Source organism: Ruditapes philippinarum, unplaced genomic scaffold, assembly GCF_026571515.1.
Source record: "Ruditapes philippinarum isolate M1 unplaced genomic scaffold, ASM2657151v2 ctg679_1_1_1_1, whole genome shotgun sequence".
Taxonomy (NCBI): Eukaryota; Metazoa; Mollusca; class Bivalvia; order Venerida; family Veneridae; genus Ruditapes; species Ruditapes philippinarum.
The window spans coordinates 167,956-182,809 of record NW_026857639.1 but is presented as its reverse complement, the minus strand read 5'-3'; the positions used below and the strand labels follow the sequence as shown (position 1 = coordinate 182,809).

Here is a 14,854-nt window from a genome sequence, read left to right as displayed (position 1 = left end):
AAAGGTTTGTTTCACGTTATATCTGAAAATTTCTGAAAATAAGTGTGTTTGCATCATATAAAGAAAGTATGTGTTTACCATTCCAATGAACAACAAAATAATTCAAAGTATGCCGTTTAAACTGCACTATCGTTGTTCTCCAGGGTATTCCCGAATTGGCTTTTACATGATTTTGAACTAGAGCTTATATTCATTTTAAAGGTTCATGAAATATTTTATCATATTTAAAAACGGTAAAATTATGTTGTAACAATATTTTTCTGGTATATTCTCGAAAGAATTTTACGACAGAATGTTATTGTTATTTAACTCACATAAATATGATGCATAAAACATAATAAACTTATCAATAAGTTCATGTGTGCTGCATTGATTCTTGTTTTTTTTAGTGCGATATATTGGAATTATTTCTAAGTACAAAAAAACGTATAGTACTACGAGGGGTGTTCAAAAAGTTCGTGGACAAACCGTATAACTTTTAACTCGTTTATTGAAATTACATAAAACATACATTGTTGGATAGACCATTATCATCCCAACAGATACATACCAATATGAACTACAAAAATAAAACTACATCAACAAGGATAACAGAACTAACATACATATAATATTACCGGCGCACAATACGGTGTAATTATCACGTCAACAAATAACGTCGTTGACGTCGTCGACAAATATAGACCGATACATGTTCATTCTTTCACAATTTTTTAAAGTACCGTCCATTACACTCTATACATCGTTGATGCCGATGAATCAACATTTTAAAAACACTATCAAACCACTCTTTTGTTATCTGTCGTATGATTGATACAGTCTGTTTATTTAATTCTTTCAAATTCTCAAATCGATGGCCCTTAAGCATGTTCTTTATGTGAGGGAATTATAGCATAGTCGAAAGGAGCCAAGTCAGGTGAATATGGGAGCATGGGTTAATTGTTGAAAACCTAGAACATCGAGCTCCAGTCTTGTGGTGGCAGCCGTATGCGGTGGAGCATTATCCTGATGAAAACCTGAAACTTTCAAGCGGAACACCCGGTCCTCTTTTTTTTGAAGTGCGTACACTAAGTCGCGGCGTAGCACCTGTTGAAATAAAGAAGCATACACAACTTTTCAGCTACAGATATCAATGTGAAAAAAATTGTTTTTCTTCTTAAAAATAATACAACACGTGTTTATAAATAAAACATTATTTATTGTGATGATTTAAATATTATATATAAATATTTATATCTATCTATTTTCCTACACTACGTACGTTAATTTCCTGACATTATTATAAAAACATAAACTGTCATCATGTGATATTAAACTTGAGCATGTTACATTAAATAAAGGCACTAAAATAAAAAATATAATATATACCTTTGAATAATAATCTGCATTGATGTGCGTGTGTGTCGGAACAGCATGGCAGAGGATCATTCCTTTCCTGTCAGCAAACATCACATACATTTGCTTGCCTGCAGACCGTAATCGCACGGGCTTTCATGGGTGGAGGAGAGCCTGAACGACGCCATACTGCGGACTGCGTTTTCGTTTTGGGTCGTGTAGAAAAAGCCAGGTCTCGTCAGTGGTGGATGATTGAGTCTAGAAAGCTGTCACCCAAACGCTGATACTCATTCAGAAACTTTCTTGACTCTATTACTCTTCTTTTCCATCTCGTGATCTTTCAATAAGCGTGGTACCCATCTTGCGTGAACCTGAAAATAAACATAATAACATAAATTAATAGCCAGGTGTTTTTAGTAATTGTTCTATGAAGGCAAAATGTTCAATATGCATGTTAAACACCGATTATAAAGATTCAATTTATATGCGATGTGTGCATTATGCATAAAATTTTCCGTGTTTTTAACATTTAATAAGTATTCATTTTGCATCGGGAATTTTTATTATCAATTGGAAAATAATTTAAATTATATCAACATTAAATAAAGAAAGGAACAAAAAAGACAAAAATAACAACAACAATAACAACTTACTTTCTCATATTCATTTGCTTAGTGAGTATGTTGTGTGCACTTCCTGTACTAAGTCCCAGTTATGTCACACAACTCCCGCACCGTTAGGCGCCGATCTTTTTTCAGTGCGTCATCCAACATTCGACGCTTTGACGCGCCGATAGACGTCCGTCTTCCGGACCTATTATCATCTTCTGTGCTTTCTCTCCCATCAAAAAAAGCGTTTGTGCCACTTAAAACTAATGAAACGTGGCACAGAGTTATTTCCTCTAGCTGTTTGGTATCATTTTGTAGGTTTGTGTTGGAGTTTTTTACCAAGATCTGAGCAAAACTTTATTACGGCGCGTACTTCAGACTTTTCGTTTGACGTCATTTTGATGATATTCTGATTTCTCATCTAATGAACAACATTTGGTTCTAACCGTTTAGAACGTTGAAATTACGTCACATTTTGATATGACGTCATATAAATGTTATTTGACGTTTTCCCGTTTTTTCACTTGAAAGTAACCGCTAAATTTAATTCAGTATGGGTTTAAAGTTAAACGTTGTATGAAAATTTCGGCTTGCGCCGATGTTGCGTTGCTATGGTTATTAAAATGCACATAGATTGTGGAAGAAATAAAATTTTAAAATAAATTTATAACTAACTTATAGAAAGAAAAACACACTTTCAATACATATCAACCAAGTTGATTTTATATAACCATATAAAAATTGACAGCAATAGTCCACGAACTTTTTGAACATACCTCGTATATTAAGTGTGACTATTTCTTTAACTTACTGAACAAATAATGTCATTCTCAAATGCAATAAAATGTCAAAATGTTTCTACCTGGAATATTAAAGCCGCTTGTACTGTTGCAAATTTGCTTTGGTAAACGTTGGTTTGTTAATATACTGTATTCTTTTGAGCAAACGTCGTTATATTCCCAACATTCTTCGAAGTTCACGGACAATAAATATTCATTTTTCTGAGCAATGTCATGGATTGTGAACCTAGAGAAAAATTAAGCTTGCTGGCGTAAGAAATAAATCCATTCTGCATACTTTTATTTAGTAGATGATAAAATGTAAACTTTGCTGTATCGAGTATCACATGAATCGATATGACTTGATTAATACATTAGAAGCCAATTTAATTTATTAAAATTTCTAAATTGCATTTTATAAACGTTTCATTTCTTTGAATATCAAATTAAGACAGAAGTAAAAAAAACATATCTCATTTTTTAAGTATTTAGCTTTTTTTTAAAAAAGTCACACTTTAAAATTTTAACATGTAAAAGTAATACATGTTTTTAAACTTTCTGATGATAGAATATCACTTGTTAAATTACTTACGTAAGTCGTAAAACTCCCGAAAGCCAAACGTATTCTGGCCTTCCAAAATTATAGTCAATCAAACTGAAAGAGTATCTAAGCCTTTCGACGCTTATATCCATCGTCAATGCACATGGATCAACATTTACATCAATTCCAACATTTCTGTTGATAAACGGTACTGGTACGCAACAAGAAAACTCTGTACACTTCGCTGATAACGAACATGACATGTCGAAGAGCTGCTGCTCAAGTAAAGACAAACTCAGTGCACACTTATCTAAAATTCAAAATTTAGTCCTAATCGATGTTAAAAATCAGACCTGTTAATTACGTCAACATCAATTGTATTTACACTTGCCAATTGAGAATCGGTAGTTCAATCTTAATTAAAGTTGTATTATTATGTATATAATATTTAAACCTACTCAAAATGATATTTTATTTTTGGGGCCTTTTCGTTATTTATTATTAATAAAAAAACAAGATTTGTATTTCACAGACACATGTTATATATCACAAAAACTATCGTATTTCTTTTTTGTAATTAATGATATTCATGATAAATACAAAGACATGTACAATGATAACTGTATAGTTGCACAATTAAAGCTACAAACATTTACCCAAACATCCTTGATAAGCTAATAATGTAAGTATAGAACATAGGAATACGGATACTTCATAATAAAGTTATCACTGAATAAAAAGACATTGATTAGATAAATTTGTGCCATAAAAATTATAAACGAAAGTATTAACATTAATTGTTAAAATGGTTTATTAACATTATTTCGGAGGAGATATTTTGTATTATCTTTTACCTTTATTCCAGCCGACCTGACCAATTGTACATTCGTCGTTATTAAGATAATCTGTGATACCGAGGTCACTCATTAGCATAAGCTGAACGTTCTTTGAGAAACTTGTGTTATATCTATCCATCCATTTATTCAGCGAAAATTCTGAAATGATTTCTGATCCTTATACAATGTGCATAACATATTGGTGACAGATAATAACCTATAAGTCGTTTTCAAAATCTATCATTAATTGCCATTTAAGGCACCCCGAAAAAAGAGACAAACATATGTTTTGTAATGTTATTATAATAGATTAATAATAGACGCTTACAAAAATTTAAAGTAAGTAAGTAGTTCAAAATGTGAAGTTATATATCTTAGTGGTAACACATTGGAATTTTGACAATCATAACAACTACTTTAGCACTATGACTGTACTTATAGAGGAGAATCATCAAAAGAATTGTTTATTTGTATTGCCAATAAGATTATTTTTTTCGGAAACTATAGCAGGAAACTAAGTAAACAATAAAATGATTTTGAGAACTGAAAATCATAGCATTCTTGTCCTAAATCGACCTTTAACTAAAGCCCAGATATTTAAAAAGAGAAATCCATTGGTAAAGTCAAGTGAAGTGATTTTGATATAGCCTAAGACGATGTTCTTGTTTGATCAACATTAACATAATGATCATGACTGCTGTCATAATTATGAACTCATATTGTACACCGTCAATATTCAAATTAATTCCAAGAATGTAAGGAAATTATCGCAATCGATAGGAAACTTTAAAATTACCTTTTATTTTGTAGTCTTGTTTTAGTTTTGTGAAACATGTTGGTTTTGTTATCAGAGCATTGTCTAAAACCTGCTCGTCAACTGGGCATGTGACGACATCAAGGCATATTTTTATTCCAAGATTGACCTTGTAAATATTATCGACTGCGAAATCTTCTACTTGGTATCTGAAAAGAAAATAAGTCAAATCAGCACAAAATAAATTCATGTGAATTTATTGATATTTAACGACTCCACATATATTCATATCAATATAATATAAAAATAATGAAAGTGAATCTAAGGTGTCTAAACCACATGGGTTTTTGTGGTCTGAGTGGGAAAAAAACCAAAACAATAAACGGTCCAGGTAGCATTTAAGACTATAACTTGAAATAATTTAAAATTTGATATGGTCTAAAGTGTAAAGTCAACTCGTTCGAGTAAATAATAAATACATATTAATTTTTATATTTTATAAGAAAAACTCGGTTTTTCTTCTGAAAGTGAAACAACATGTTTGAATATTCAGAAATTCGCTTTATATGAAAGAACTATGAAAGAAATCCTTCAAATAAATAAAATGGGTCAGGTCTACAATTTACTCCATGTAGAAAATACAACCTTAACCATTATTGTATCAGTTTCCCTTCCCACAAAGTGCACAAGAAGTCACGTGGTATGAGCATCTGTAAACTTGATTTTTGGATATACATTATAAGCAGCAAGCATGTGTAGACTTCCATATCTTGAGTTAAGAAATAAATCATTAATATTGATCTATATCAACCTGATGATAAAGTAGATAACTAATGTGAAGGCTTGATTGAAATCTAATAAATGTAAATTGTTTGGATTTTTTAAATAAAAATTAAATATAAAATTTTACCTAATGGTTACAACTCCATGTAACGAAAATGTTTTCTCGGTGGAAAGATCAACATCAAACAGACTATTTTCAAAAGTAAGTTTTTCGATGTTTACTTCATACTTGTAGTTACATGGATCAAATTTAAATTGAACTTTAAAACGGCGATTGATGTTTGGTGGATCTATACAACATTCTAGATTTAAACACTCATCTGACAATCGGCAGGCAGCTATAGGCAATAGCGATGTAAATGTATCTACATGTGAGCAACCTGTAAGAAAAGTTGTGTTGTGTAATATAGATATGTAAAATACATCACTTAAAACTCAAAACAATCTTAAAAGGCTGAAAGGGGTGTAAAGCATAACTGATAAATTATACGTCTAATCAAATATAAAACTGTTCGAATGGTCATATAAAATAACACAAGTCTAAATTATTTGATGAAATAAAATAAATGCAAGTTATATTATTACGCTTTCTTTGGAAAAGATGGCCTACATTTTTTATTCATATAGAATACATGAGTTATAATTGAATTATCCGGGAGAAAAAAAACATATTATAAATACTAAGATTCACCTGAACTGACTACGTCGTTCAAATAGATATTATCCCGTAAACTGCATGATGGTTGCAGGAGAAATCTGTCTATAGCGAGTTTTTCCATAAGATATTGTGTTCCGTCTTGAAACAATTGGCTTGGGTCTAAACCTCTGTTTTCTGCCCATTCAGAAAGACTGAACTCTGAAAAGAATACAAAAATGAATACGTTATTGCTAACATCATTGTTACTTTCAATAATTTTAGTTAATAACATAATACTTATAAATCAATGTATTGGTACTCATACCGGACTTTTAAAGTACGATCTACGGTTACATAATAATTTTATTTATTAAAATCAAGCGTTCTTGTTGTTACAATATTTTGTATTTTTTATTTAACACACAAGTGCTCAAGCATTCACAGACTAAATTATGCATTCTCTAAAACCTTGTTAATTAAGCATTAAAAAATTTACATTTTGAAACTAGAATGTCAAAAAGAACTTGACCAACCCCGACCTTTATTATATGGCACAGCGTGTTGTTTAGTGCAATTTGCAATTGTTCTCTAAAGACACAATTTGGTTAAGTTTGAAAACATATATTTCAAAATTTTACACTTTATGATGCAGACAAAAAATGTTCGAATCTTGTCCTTCAAGAAATTGGATATAATCAATGACAAAATGTTTATGCACATTGCTTTGTTGAAATAAACATTGAATACATTAGCTAGGTGAGAAGAAAATGCAACATTGGGTATATGATTGGAATAGGATAAGCTGGTACAGAGGTGGCATGTTGTTTTTTAATATCCCCCATGTACAGACTCAACTAAACCGATTCGGCAACATCCATGTAATTTTGCAGTTTTTAATGCTTCCGAGAGATCGCTTTGTTCCAGACATTGATACATCACAACAGCAGGTGCCAAGTGCTGTGTGGCATGCGTTAAAAGTTGCCTTGTACTTCACTTCCGTGTTTTTATATTTTTCTTGTCTTTCGGTATCATTGGGTCCAGCACTTTTAATTGTTGAGAGTTGTGTACCGCTCAAGCCGATGCTAAAAGTCGTGAGGGATGTTGCACTTTTTCATTTTCCCTCATGTATCGACTCAATCAAACAAAGTCTACAATTTTCATGTAATTTTGCTGTTTTGAATGCTTCCGAGGGATCACTATTTTCGAGATATTTATGCCATCCCTTTTACAACGGCCTCTAAGTCGTGTGATATTTAACATTTGACTTTCTAGGGCGATTGTGACATTGAGCGGCACCGCGATGGCTTGGGTTATGCACATCTCCTTCGTTATTACGAACGTGTGAGCCAAGTTCGAAGAAAATACTTCTTGGGCTTAAAAATGGTAGAGTGGACCCGGTATTGTCTGATTTGACTTTTGACCTTCAAGGGCAAACTTGACCTTAAGTCGGCAACACGCATATGTGAGCCAAGTTTAAAGAAAATCCTTCAATATGATTAATAAAGTAGACAGGCGACTGACCGTTTGACAGACGTGACAAAGTGATACCAGTATAGCACCCTCCACATTATCAGGTCGGGGTATAATTACATTTAATGTGTCTGTTTAAACACAATATGACAGGTTTAGTAAACTTTCCAATAGTTTAATAATGTTCAATTTTCTTTTGTATACACATGACTGTACCTGATGGTAGTGAATAATCTTCCCAGTGGCAGGTTTCCTTTTTGATCATTTGATTATCTAACACAGTATCATCGAAAAGGCAATCAGATTCGTCAAGACATAATGATAATTTCAAAGTAACCACATAGGCATTTTCTGCAGTAACATCAACTATAGCATATCTGTAAAACAGATACGATATAATTTGAGATTTCTTGGATATACATGGATAAAAACAGTAAAAATGCAGACGGTTAAATTATGTTACATGGATAACAGATATGTGTCTAAATAAATAATAAGCTAGCATAATATGCATTTTGAAAATTACAGCTCTTTCACAGGTAAAAGTTCTTGGTATAAACTGTTTTTAATGAATTTAACTGAATTTAACAAAGTCATGCCATTTAATGAAACAAGAAATACATGAAATTTAAATGAAGATCATAAACGAAAAATCTTACGTCACAGATAACATGCCGATTAAAGTGACTCTTTCGCTAGCATCCCATTGATAGTCATTCAGTGAAACGACCTTCTTAAACTTTTCAATTGAAATCGAGATCTGGAACTCGCAGGGTTGAATGTCAACGTTTATTGTAAATGAACGGCCAAGCGGCTTCATCATAAGACAACAGGAAATATTTGAACAAGAGTTTTGAAACCCGCACTGCAATTCAGCGTTATCGTCAAACCAGCTTGGTAAACCAAGGGCACAATCTGTTCAGATTAAATCATTTCGTTTCACATATATTAATCAAATCATTTACACATTTTTTAACGATTAATCACATTTTAGCACAACCTCTAAAAGAATAGATTTAAGCAAGATTATTTCTAATTATTTTGAATATTGTATGAATAATACAGACTCGGTTTGGTTAAGATTTCAATTTCAATTTGTACACGTACCTGTTGGTATGATTGAACTACCAAAATCATCGGTATCGCACTGCGCCCCAAGGTATTGTGCAAGTTGTAGGTGTTCAAATAACTGATCAGACAATAAGCCGTCTATGTTGTCAGCACTGCCCTAAACCATTATCAGCCTTCCAGTTTTACAAGCGAAATACATGAATCGAGTTCTGAAATAAACTTTGAAAACTTTGAATCTTATAGCACCTGTGTTAATAAGTGTCTTGTGTAAGTAGATTATAATAAATGTTATGCTCGTTTATGTTTTTATTTGGTTGAAGCTAGAAATGTTCGCGGATTTGTTATAAGTGACATATTCGCGGCTATAAAGATTTGCGAAATCATGCCTACCGCGAAAAGCGCTAAGTTAAAATGCGCGAAATCTTTTCTAGGAATACAGTATATTAATCAAATCATTTACACATTTCTAACGATTAATCACATTTTAGCACAACAAAAGAATAGATTTAAGCAAGACTATTTCTATTTATTTTGAATTTTGTATGAATAATAACAGACTCGGTTTGGTTAAGATTTCAATTTTGTACACGTACCTGTTGGTGTGATTGAACTACCAAAATCATCGGTATCGCACTGCGCCCCTAGGTATTGTGCAAGTTGTAGGTGTTCAAATAACTGATCAGACAATAAGCCGTCTATGTTGTCAGCACTGCCTAAACCATTATCAGCCTTCCAGTTTAAAAGCGAAAATCCTGTATATTTAAATAAATGTTTTTATCAAAAAGCCTTTTTAGATAATTATGATAAAACAGAATCATGGCACTTATGCTAATTGTTATACTCTCGAATGATGGATCGCATAATGTAAGCTGCAGGATAAAACGCGTAAACAATGCGTTAATAAGTTTAAATATTATTTTGTATTAATTCTATTGGTTTTAGATTTAAAGCGGTCTTTTCTCGGTGTTTGATGATATAAAAAAAAACACATGTAGATCCCATAGGACAAGGGGGTGAAATAACCTCAGGAATTGTGCATAAATTACAAATGTGTGCACATCTATGATCGAAACAATCAAATACTGAATGAACTGAAAGTTTAGCACATACGGCTGCAATGTAATTTTTTTTCTTTACTCTCTTTACAAATATTTTCAGGACAGTCTTTGTTTGTTCAACATCACCTTGCTAGCGATAGTGTTTCTTTGATATAAAGTACTAACATAAAACAAATGAAACTTTATTGTTTTTAATGTTCAGCAAACCTGACTGATACATTTGGGGAAGTACAAATGTCAGGTAATACTGAGAAAGAAGATAATATATATGAGGTAACCAGCATAACCTTTGGCTTCATTCACGAAATCGGCGTAACCCGACAAAGATTGTTACAAAGAAGTAAATTTTAAGATAATCTACCCGTTTGAAATTATAACATAATTACATTGATATTTTTTACAAGTATAACACCTTTAAATTCAGTAGCTTTTAATTTAATATGTTTTGTGAAATGGACAGGTAAAACAACGGCAACACCGATGCATAGTCTGTCAAGAACATAAAAATAGCCACACTTTTAATTAAAAAAATTGATGCTTAAATGAAAATAAAACTATAGGCTTTCTTTTTAAATATTGTAACAGGCATATTTAAAGATTGTAAAGAAGTAGAAGCTGCAATAGAAACATAAAGACTCTTTAATGTGACAAAGTTTCTTTAATATTACTTAAAGTAATAGAGTTTATGTTACCGTTAATAAGAATGTTGCTGTCCCAATCACACAATGGTACGTATAACTTTACTCCATCTAATAACATTGCATCAATGACACACGAGCTTTTGTCCCAACATAATTTTACACCAACGTTTATAACTAATACATTAGTTACAGAAATAAAGTCAAACTTTGTCCTGAAAAGAAAAAAAAATGATTGATGAGCAAAATATTCAATTTGCCAAAATGAAATGTGATCATAGCAATAATGGTGCTGAGTAATTCCGAAATCAACAGTTTTCTTTAAAGGTAAGGCATGTGTGTTATACTGCCATTTTACATTAAAATACCATTCATGTTGTCTCCCTTGAACGTTATGTTAACATATGATCATTTTGTAAATTAATTTTAACTAATTTTGAAGCGTATCTATAAGATGCTGCACATAGTATCTGAACCAATGCAAAATTATATTTTTGTTAGCCTTTTTGTAGATTTTTACTTGAAATGTTTTACAAGTGTACATAATCATCATTATGATAATTGATTTAACATTTATTTACATTGTTTTTGTTATTTACATACCATACAAATAAAATAGTACAATATGTAAACGACTAATCACATATACATATACACAAGTCTTTCTAAGAAACATTTATGCATTTCTCATATGTTGTACAGTTATTAAATAACAGTTTGATAATTTAAAAAACAAAACAAACTAAATTATTACTTGTCAGATTGAATCTGACTGACCCGTCGTACTTTTGACATTAAATTTTGTTGTAAATAAGATGCTTGTAATTGAATATATAGAATATAATGACACGGAAAACCCTGTATGTTCCTTTCTGTTAAAATAAGTAACAACTTTGATATTGAAAGTTGTATGGAAAGGATGTACATTTTCCATGGACCCTGTCTTGTTTGAAAAAGATACATACTTAAGATCAATAATGCCTTTAAGGCTTATTGTATGTTCCCTTCCATACATATCGTCGGTAAACTCATAATCGTACTGCAGGCTTTCAATATAGATATTTAACTTCTTAGCACATGTATTAATTTTGAATCCGAATGAAATTGTCCGTTGTATGAATTCAGCGTTCAAGCAACACGTCATCGAGGTGCAGCTTTCGTCATATACACATGTCATTTTGTTTTCCATACCCACAGGAACTTGTATTGTAGAACATTCTGAAATTCATATTTACCACTTAATAAAGTTTTATAAGATTATACAAAAGTAAATGTGGCGACTAATTTCATCACATGTAATGCAAACTTTGTCATCTTGTAACTTTTTAAAGCCTAGTGTACAGAGTAATAACCAGAACATTAAAGCCTTACTTTGTTCATGCTCGAAAGTTGTAATGGCCAACGATGACAAAACACAGGGCTCGTCTGACATGAAAATGTTGAGTCCAGTTTTATGCAGAAACATATCAATAATTTCTCCCTGTAAAACATCTGCCGTCGATATATCAATAACCTGAAAGAAGTCCTCAACTGATTCGTCTGCAATTACATAAATTTTAAACATTAAGCTGAAAGAGAATAAAAAGCAAAAAAAAATTTCATTAGTAAACAAACGGCAAAACGCATACGTTTAAAAGATTAACAATTACACGAACATTTTCACCGTGTTATTCTTAGTAAACAAAAGTCACTTTTGATACTTACATATCATGCTGGAATTCCAGTCACAAGCAGATTTGGGTATCTGAAGGTTGTTAAACACTGATGTTTCTGTGGTACAGTTTAAGGCGTCTAAACACATTCTATAGTTTACGTCAATTGAGAATAGTCCAGCTCCTTTCAACTCGAATATCTTATACCTGCATCATAATTTTAATGATAAAACACGTATACAAGACATTTCGACACATAACTGTTTTGAATATGACACGCCTCTGGATGAGCAAAAATATTTCAAGAAATAAAACTTGAGAAATATTTACTGAGATTTTAGAGAAGCAAAATGATGAAAGATTTAAGTAATTATTTAGTAATTATATGTTTTGTGCGATTAATGACTGATTTTGCAGTATTTTCCAAAAAACTACTGCGTGACTAACGAAATAAGGGCTATTTTTTACATTTTTTGACCTCTGTTTGGTTATTAACTTGGGGTTGAAAGTAGAGTATGAAATGTGTAAGTTGCATTCTTTGTTCACTTTACAATATTTTACTTTTAAATACATGTTCACAGTTTTTATAAAGATAAGCATTATATTGAAGGCATGCTGCTTTAAGACTTAGTGCTATTTCACCAAAGTATGAAACATCATAATAATTTCCACGCATATTAAACTGGTATTTTGAAAATAAACTTTTTTAAGATCTATGTAATATCTAATTTTCTAACTTACTTTAATTTCAAGATTCCATATAGGTCCATAATATGTTCGGTGTTAAATGAAAACTTTAGGATTGATTCAGTTTTTGTTATATCTTCTATACGTGTGGTAAATTCCAAGTTGCACACATCAAAGTTGAAGCTGAACGCCAACATTAACTGTAGTTGAGCAAATTCTACGCAGCAAGCAATATTTTTACATGAATTGTCCAGACTACAGGATAATCCAGGTGGCAACACAACTTCGCTTTTGACAAATTCACAATCTACAAGAAACGCGCGTTTTTACATGTAAAACATCATCATCTCTTTTTTTGAAATATGTTCTATATATCTTCCTTGCAAAAACTTGTGTTAAGTACTTTTAACATATTTTCCTTTCATTTATTAAAGTTTAAAAAATGTTTGTTTGTTTTTTGCATCAGAGGTAAATTCATGCACATTAGATTCAGAAATATTCAAGAACATTCTTTATAGAAATCTTTCAAGTTTGTGTTCTACTGATAGGAGTAATGTTTACAAATGCTTAATTAACAAAATTTTACCGGATTTCCATGCAGGATTAGATGCCGTACATCTACCCAGACTCAGGAATTTTGAAATGTGTAAGTCATCCAGTAATTTGCTAACGATATCCTTAGGCAGGACTGATACTGCGCTGTTTGAACCTTGATCTTCAAGCCATTTTGCAAGTGAAAAATCTAAAAGTATGAGGCAATTTGAAGTATTGAAACTATCGGATTTCTTTGTAATAAAGTAAAACATATATATTTGATATACAATGTAAAAAAAAAATCAAAAAAAATCTGGAAACAAAGTGATCCCTCGGAAGCATTAATCACAACAAAATTACACGAGATTTGCAGACTCGGTTTGATTGAGTCTGTACATGAGGGATAAGTCAATATTATAATACAAAAAGCTAACACCTTTCTTCCAATAATTCTTGCATAAACATGGAGAAAACGGCAAAAAGGTTTTGAATGCTACAAATAAAACAATACATTTTGTCATATTGGGTAAACAATATGACGGTATGATTAATAAATGTTCAGTCACTTTTGGAACGCTGTAAATGCTACTTATTCGTTTTTTTCATGTCTGTGAAAATTGTAAATGTTATACGATTACCTGGTATTTGAAATCCTATCTCAGATTGACAAAACGGTTTTGTAACCACTTTTCTTTGTAAAATTGGAATATCGACCACACATGATTCGCTATCAGAGAGACATAGTTTCACAGTTGCATCGATGATAAAAATATTATCTTCAAATACGTCTATCATGCGATAACTGTAACGGAAGTGAAACAAACTGTTGAAATGACTAAAAACGTTTTGACAGTTTCATTGATGATAAAGATATTATCTTCAAATAAGTCTATCATGCGATAACTGTATCGGAAGTGAAACAAACTGTTGAAATGACTAAAACATTTTGAAAGTTTAATGTGGTTAGATATTTATCAAACCACAAATGTAAGTCTTAGACTAGTAATTTTACGAATGACAGTTTAAAACGAATATAACATTTGCTTTCATGTACAGTGATATGATACATTGAAAAATGTAATACAAACCTTATCTTTAGCAGTCCCTGAAGAGTAAAGAACTTCCAATCACCAAGTTCCGAGGTATCAAGCAACAGGGTAGATTTATAAGATTCAATCTGCAGTTCAAGAACATATCGGCAAACATCTATTTCGAAACTAAGTTCAAAGGAACGTTTGAGTATATTTGAAAATATGCAGCAAGACATACTAAGGCATGTATCCGACAGGGCACACGCCACGCCTGGTATGTCACTTATGTCTAGAATTGAAGCACAATTTCCTGAAAATTCAAACATAAATGTATTAAACTTGATTCAGCCTTACCATCTAAAATTTTACATACAAAGACACAAAAGAATTGTTTTAAGCATCGATTAGGCAATACACCAAGTTCAATCATAAAGTTCTAA

At 31.6% G+C, this 14,854-nt stretch overlaps 1 protein-coding gene across 1 annotated transcript; it reads right to left on the bottom strand.

Annotated features, from left to right (window-relative positions):
* Positions 1–1,647: 1,647 nt before the first annotated feature.
* On the bottom strand, positions 1,648–14,717 carry LOC132750447 (uncharacterized). The gene is made up of 18 exons (XM_060740436.1): positions 14,472–14,717; positions 14,022–14,185; positions 13,436–13,591; positions 12,904–13,156; positions 12,215–12,369; positions 11,882–12,049; positions 11,476–11,728; positions 10,565–10,725; positions 9,408–9,566; positions 8,403–8,658; positions 7,960–8,120; positions 6,328–6,492; positions 5,764–6,016; positions 4,896–5,062; positions 4,118–4,258; positions 3,315–3,573; positions 2,806–2,969; positions 1,648–1,706 (listed from the first exon to the last, which is right to left on the bottom strand). The coding sequence occupies exons 1-18, from the start codon at positions 14,648–14,650 to the stop codon at positions 1,648–1,650; spliced, it is 3,273 nt and encodes a 1,090-aa protein (XP_060596419.1). The 5' UTR covers positions 14,651–14,717.
* Between the last annotated feature and the right edge of the window lie 137 nt (positions 14,718–14,854).

Coding starts and splice junctions, on each gene's coding strand:
- LOC132750447 (XM_060740436.1), bottom strand. CDS start 14,650: ATGTCTTGCTGCATATTTTCAAATATACTCAAACGTTCCTTTGAACTT. Junction 14,186..14,471: donor CAGGGACTGCTAAAGATAAG/GTTTGTATTACA, acceptor CTTCCGTTACAG/TTATCGCATGATAGACGTAT. Junction 13,592..14,021: donor GATAGGATTTCAAATACCAG/GTAATCGTATAA, acceptor TCATACTTTTAG/ATTTTTCACTTGCAAAATGG.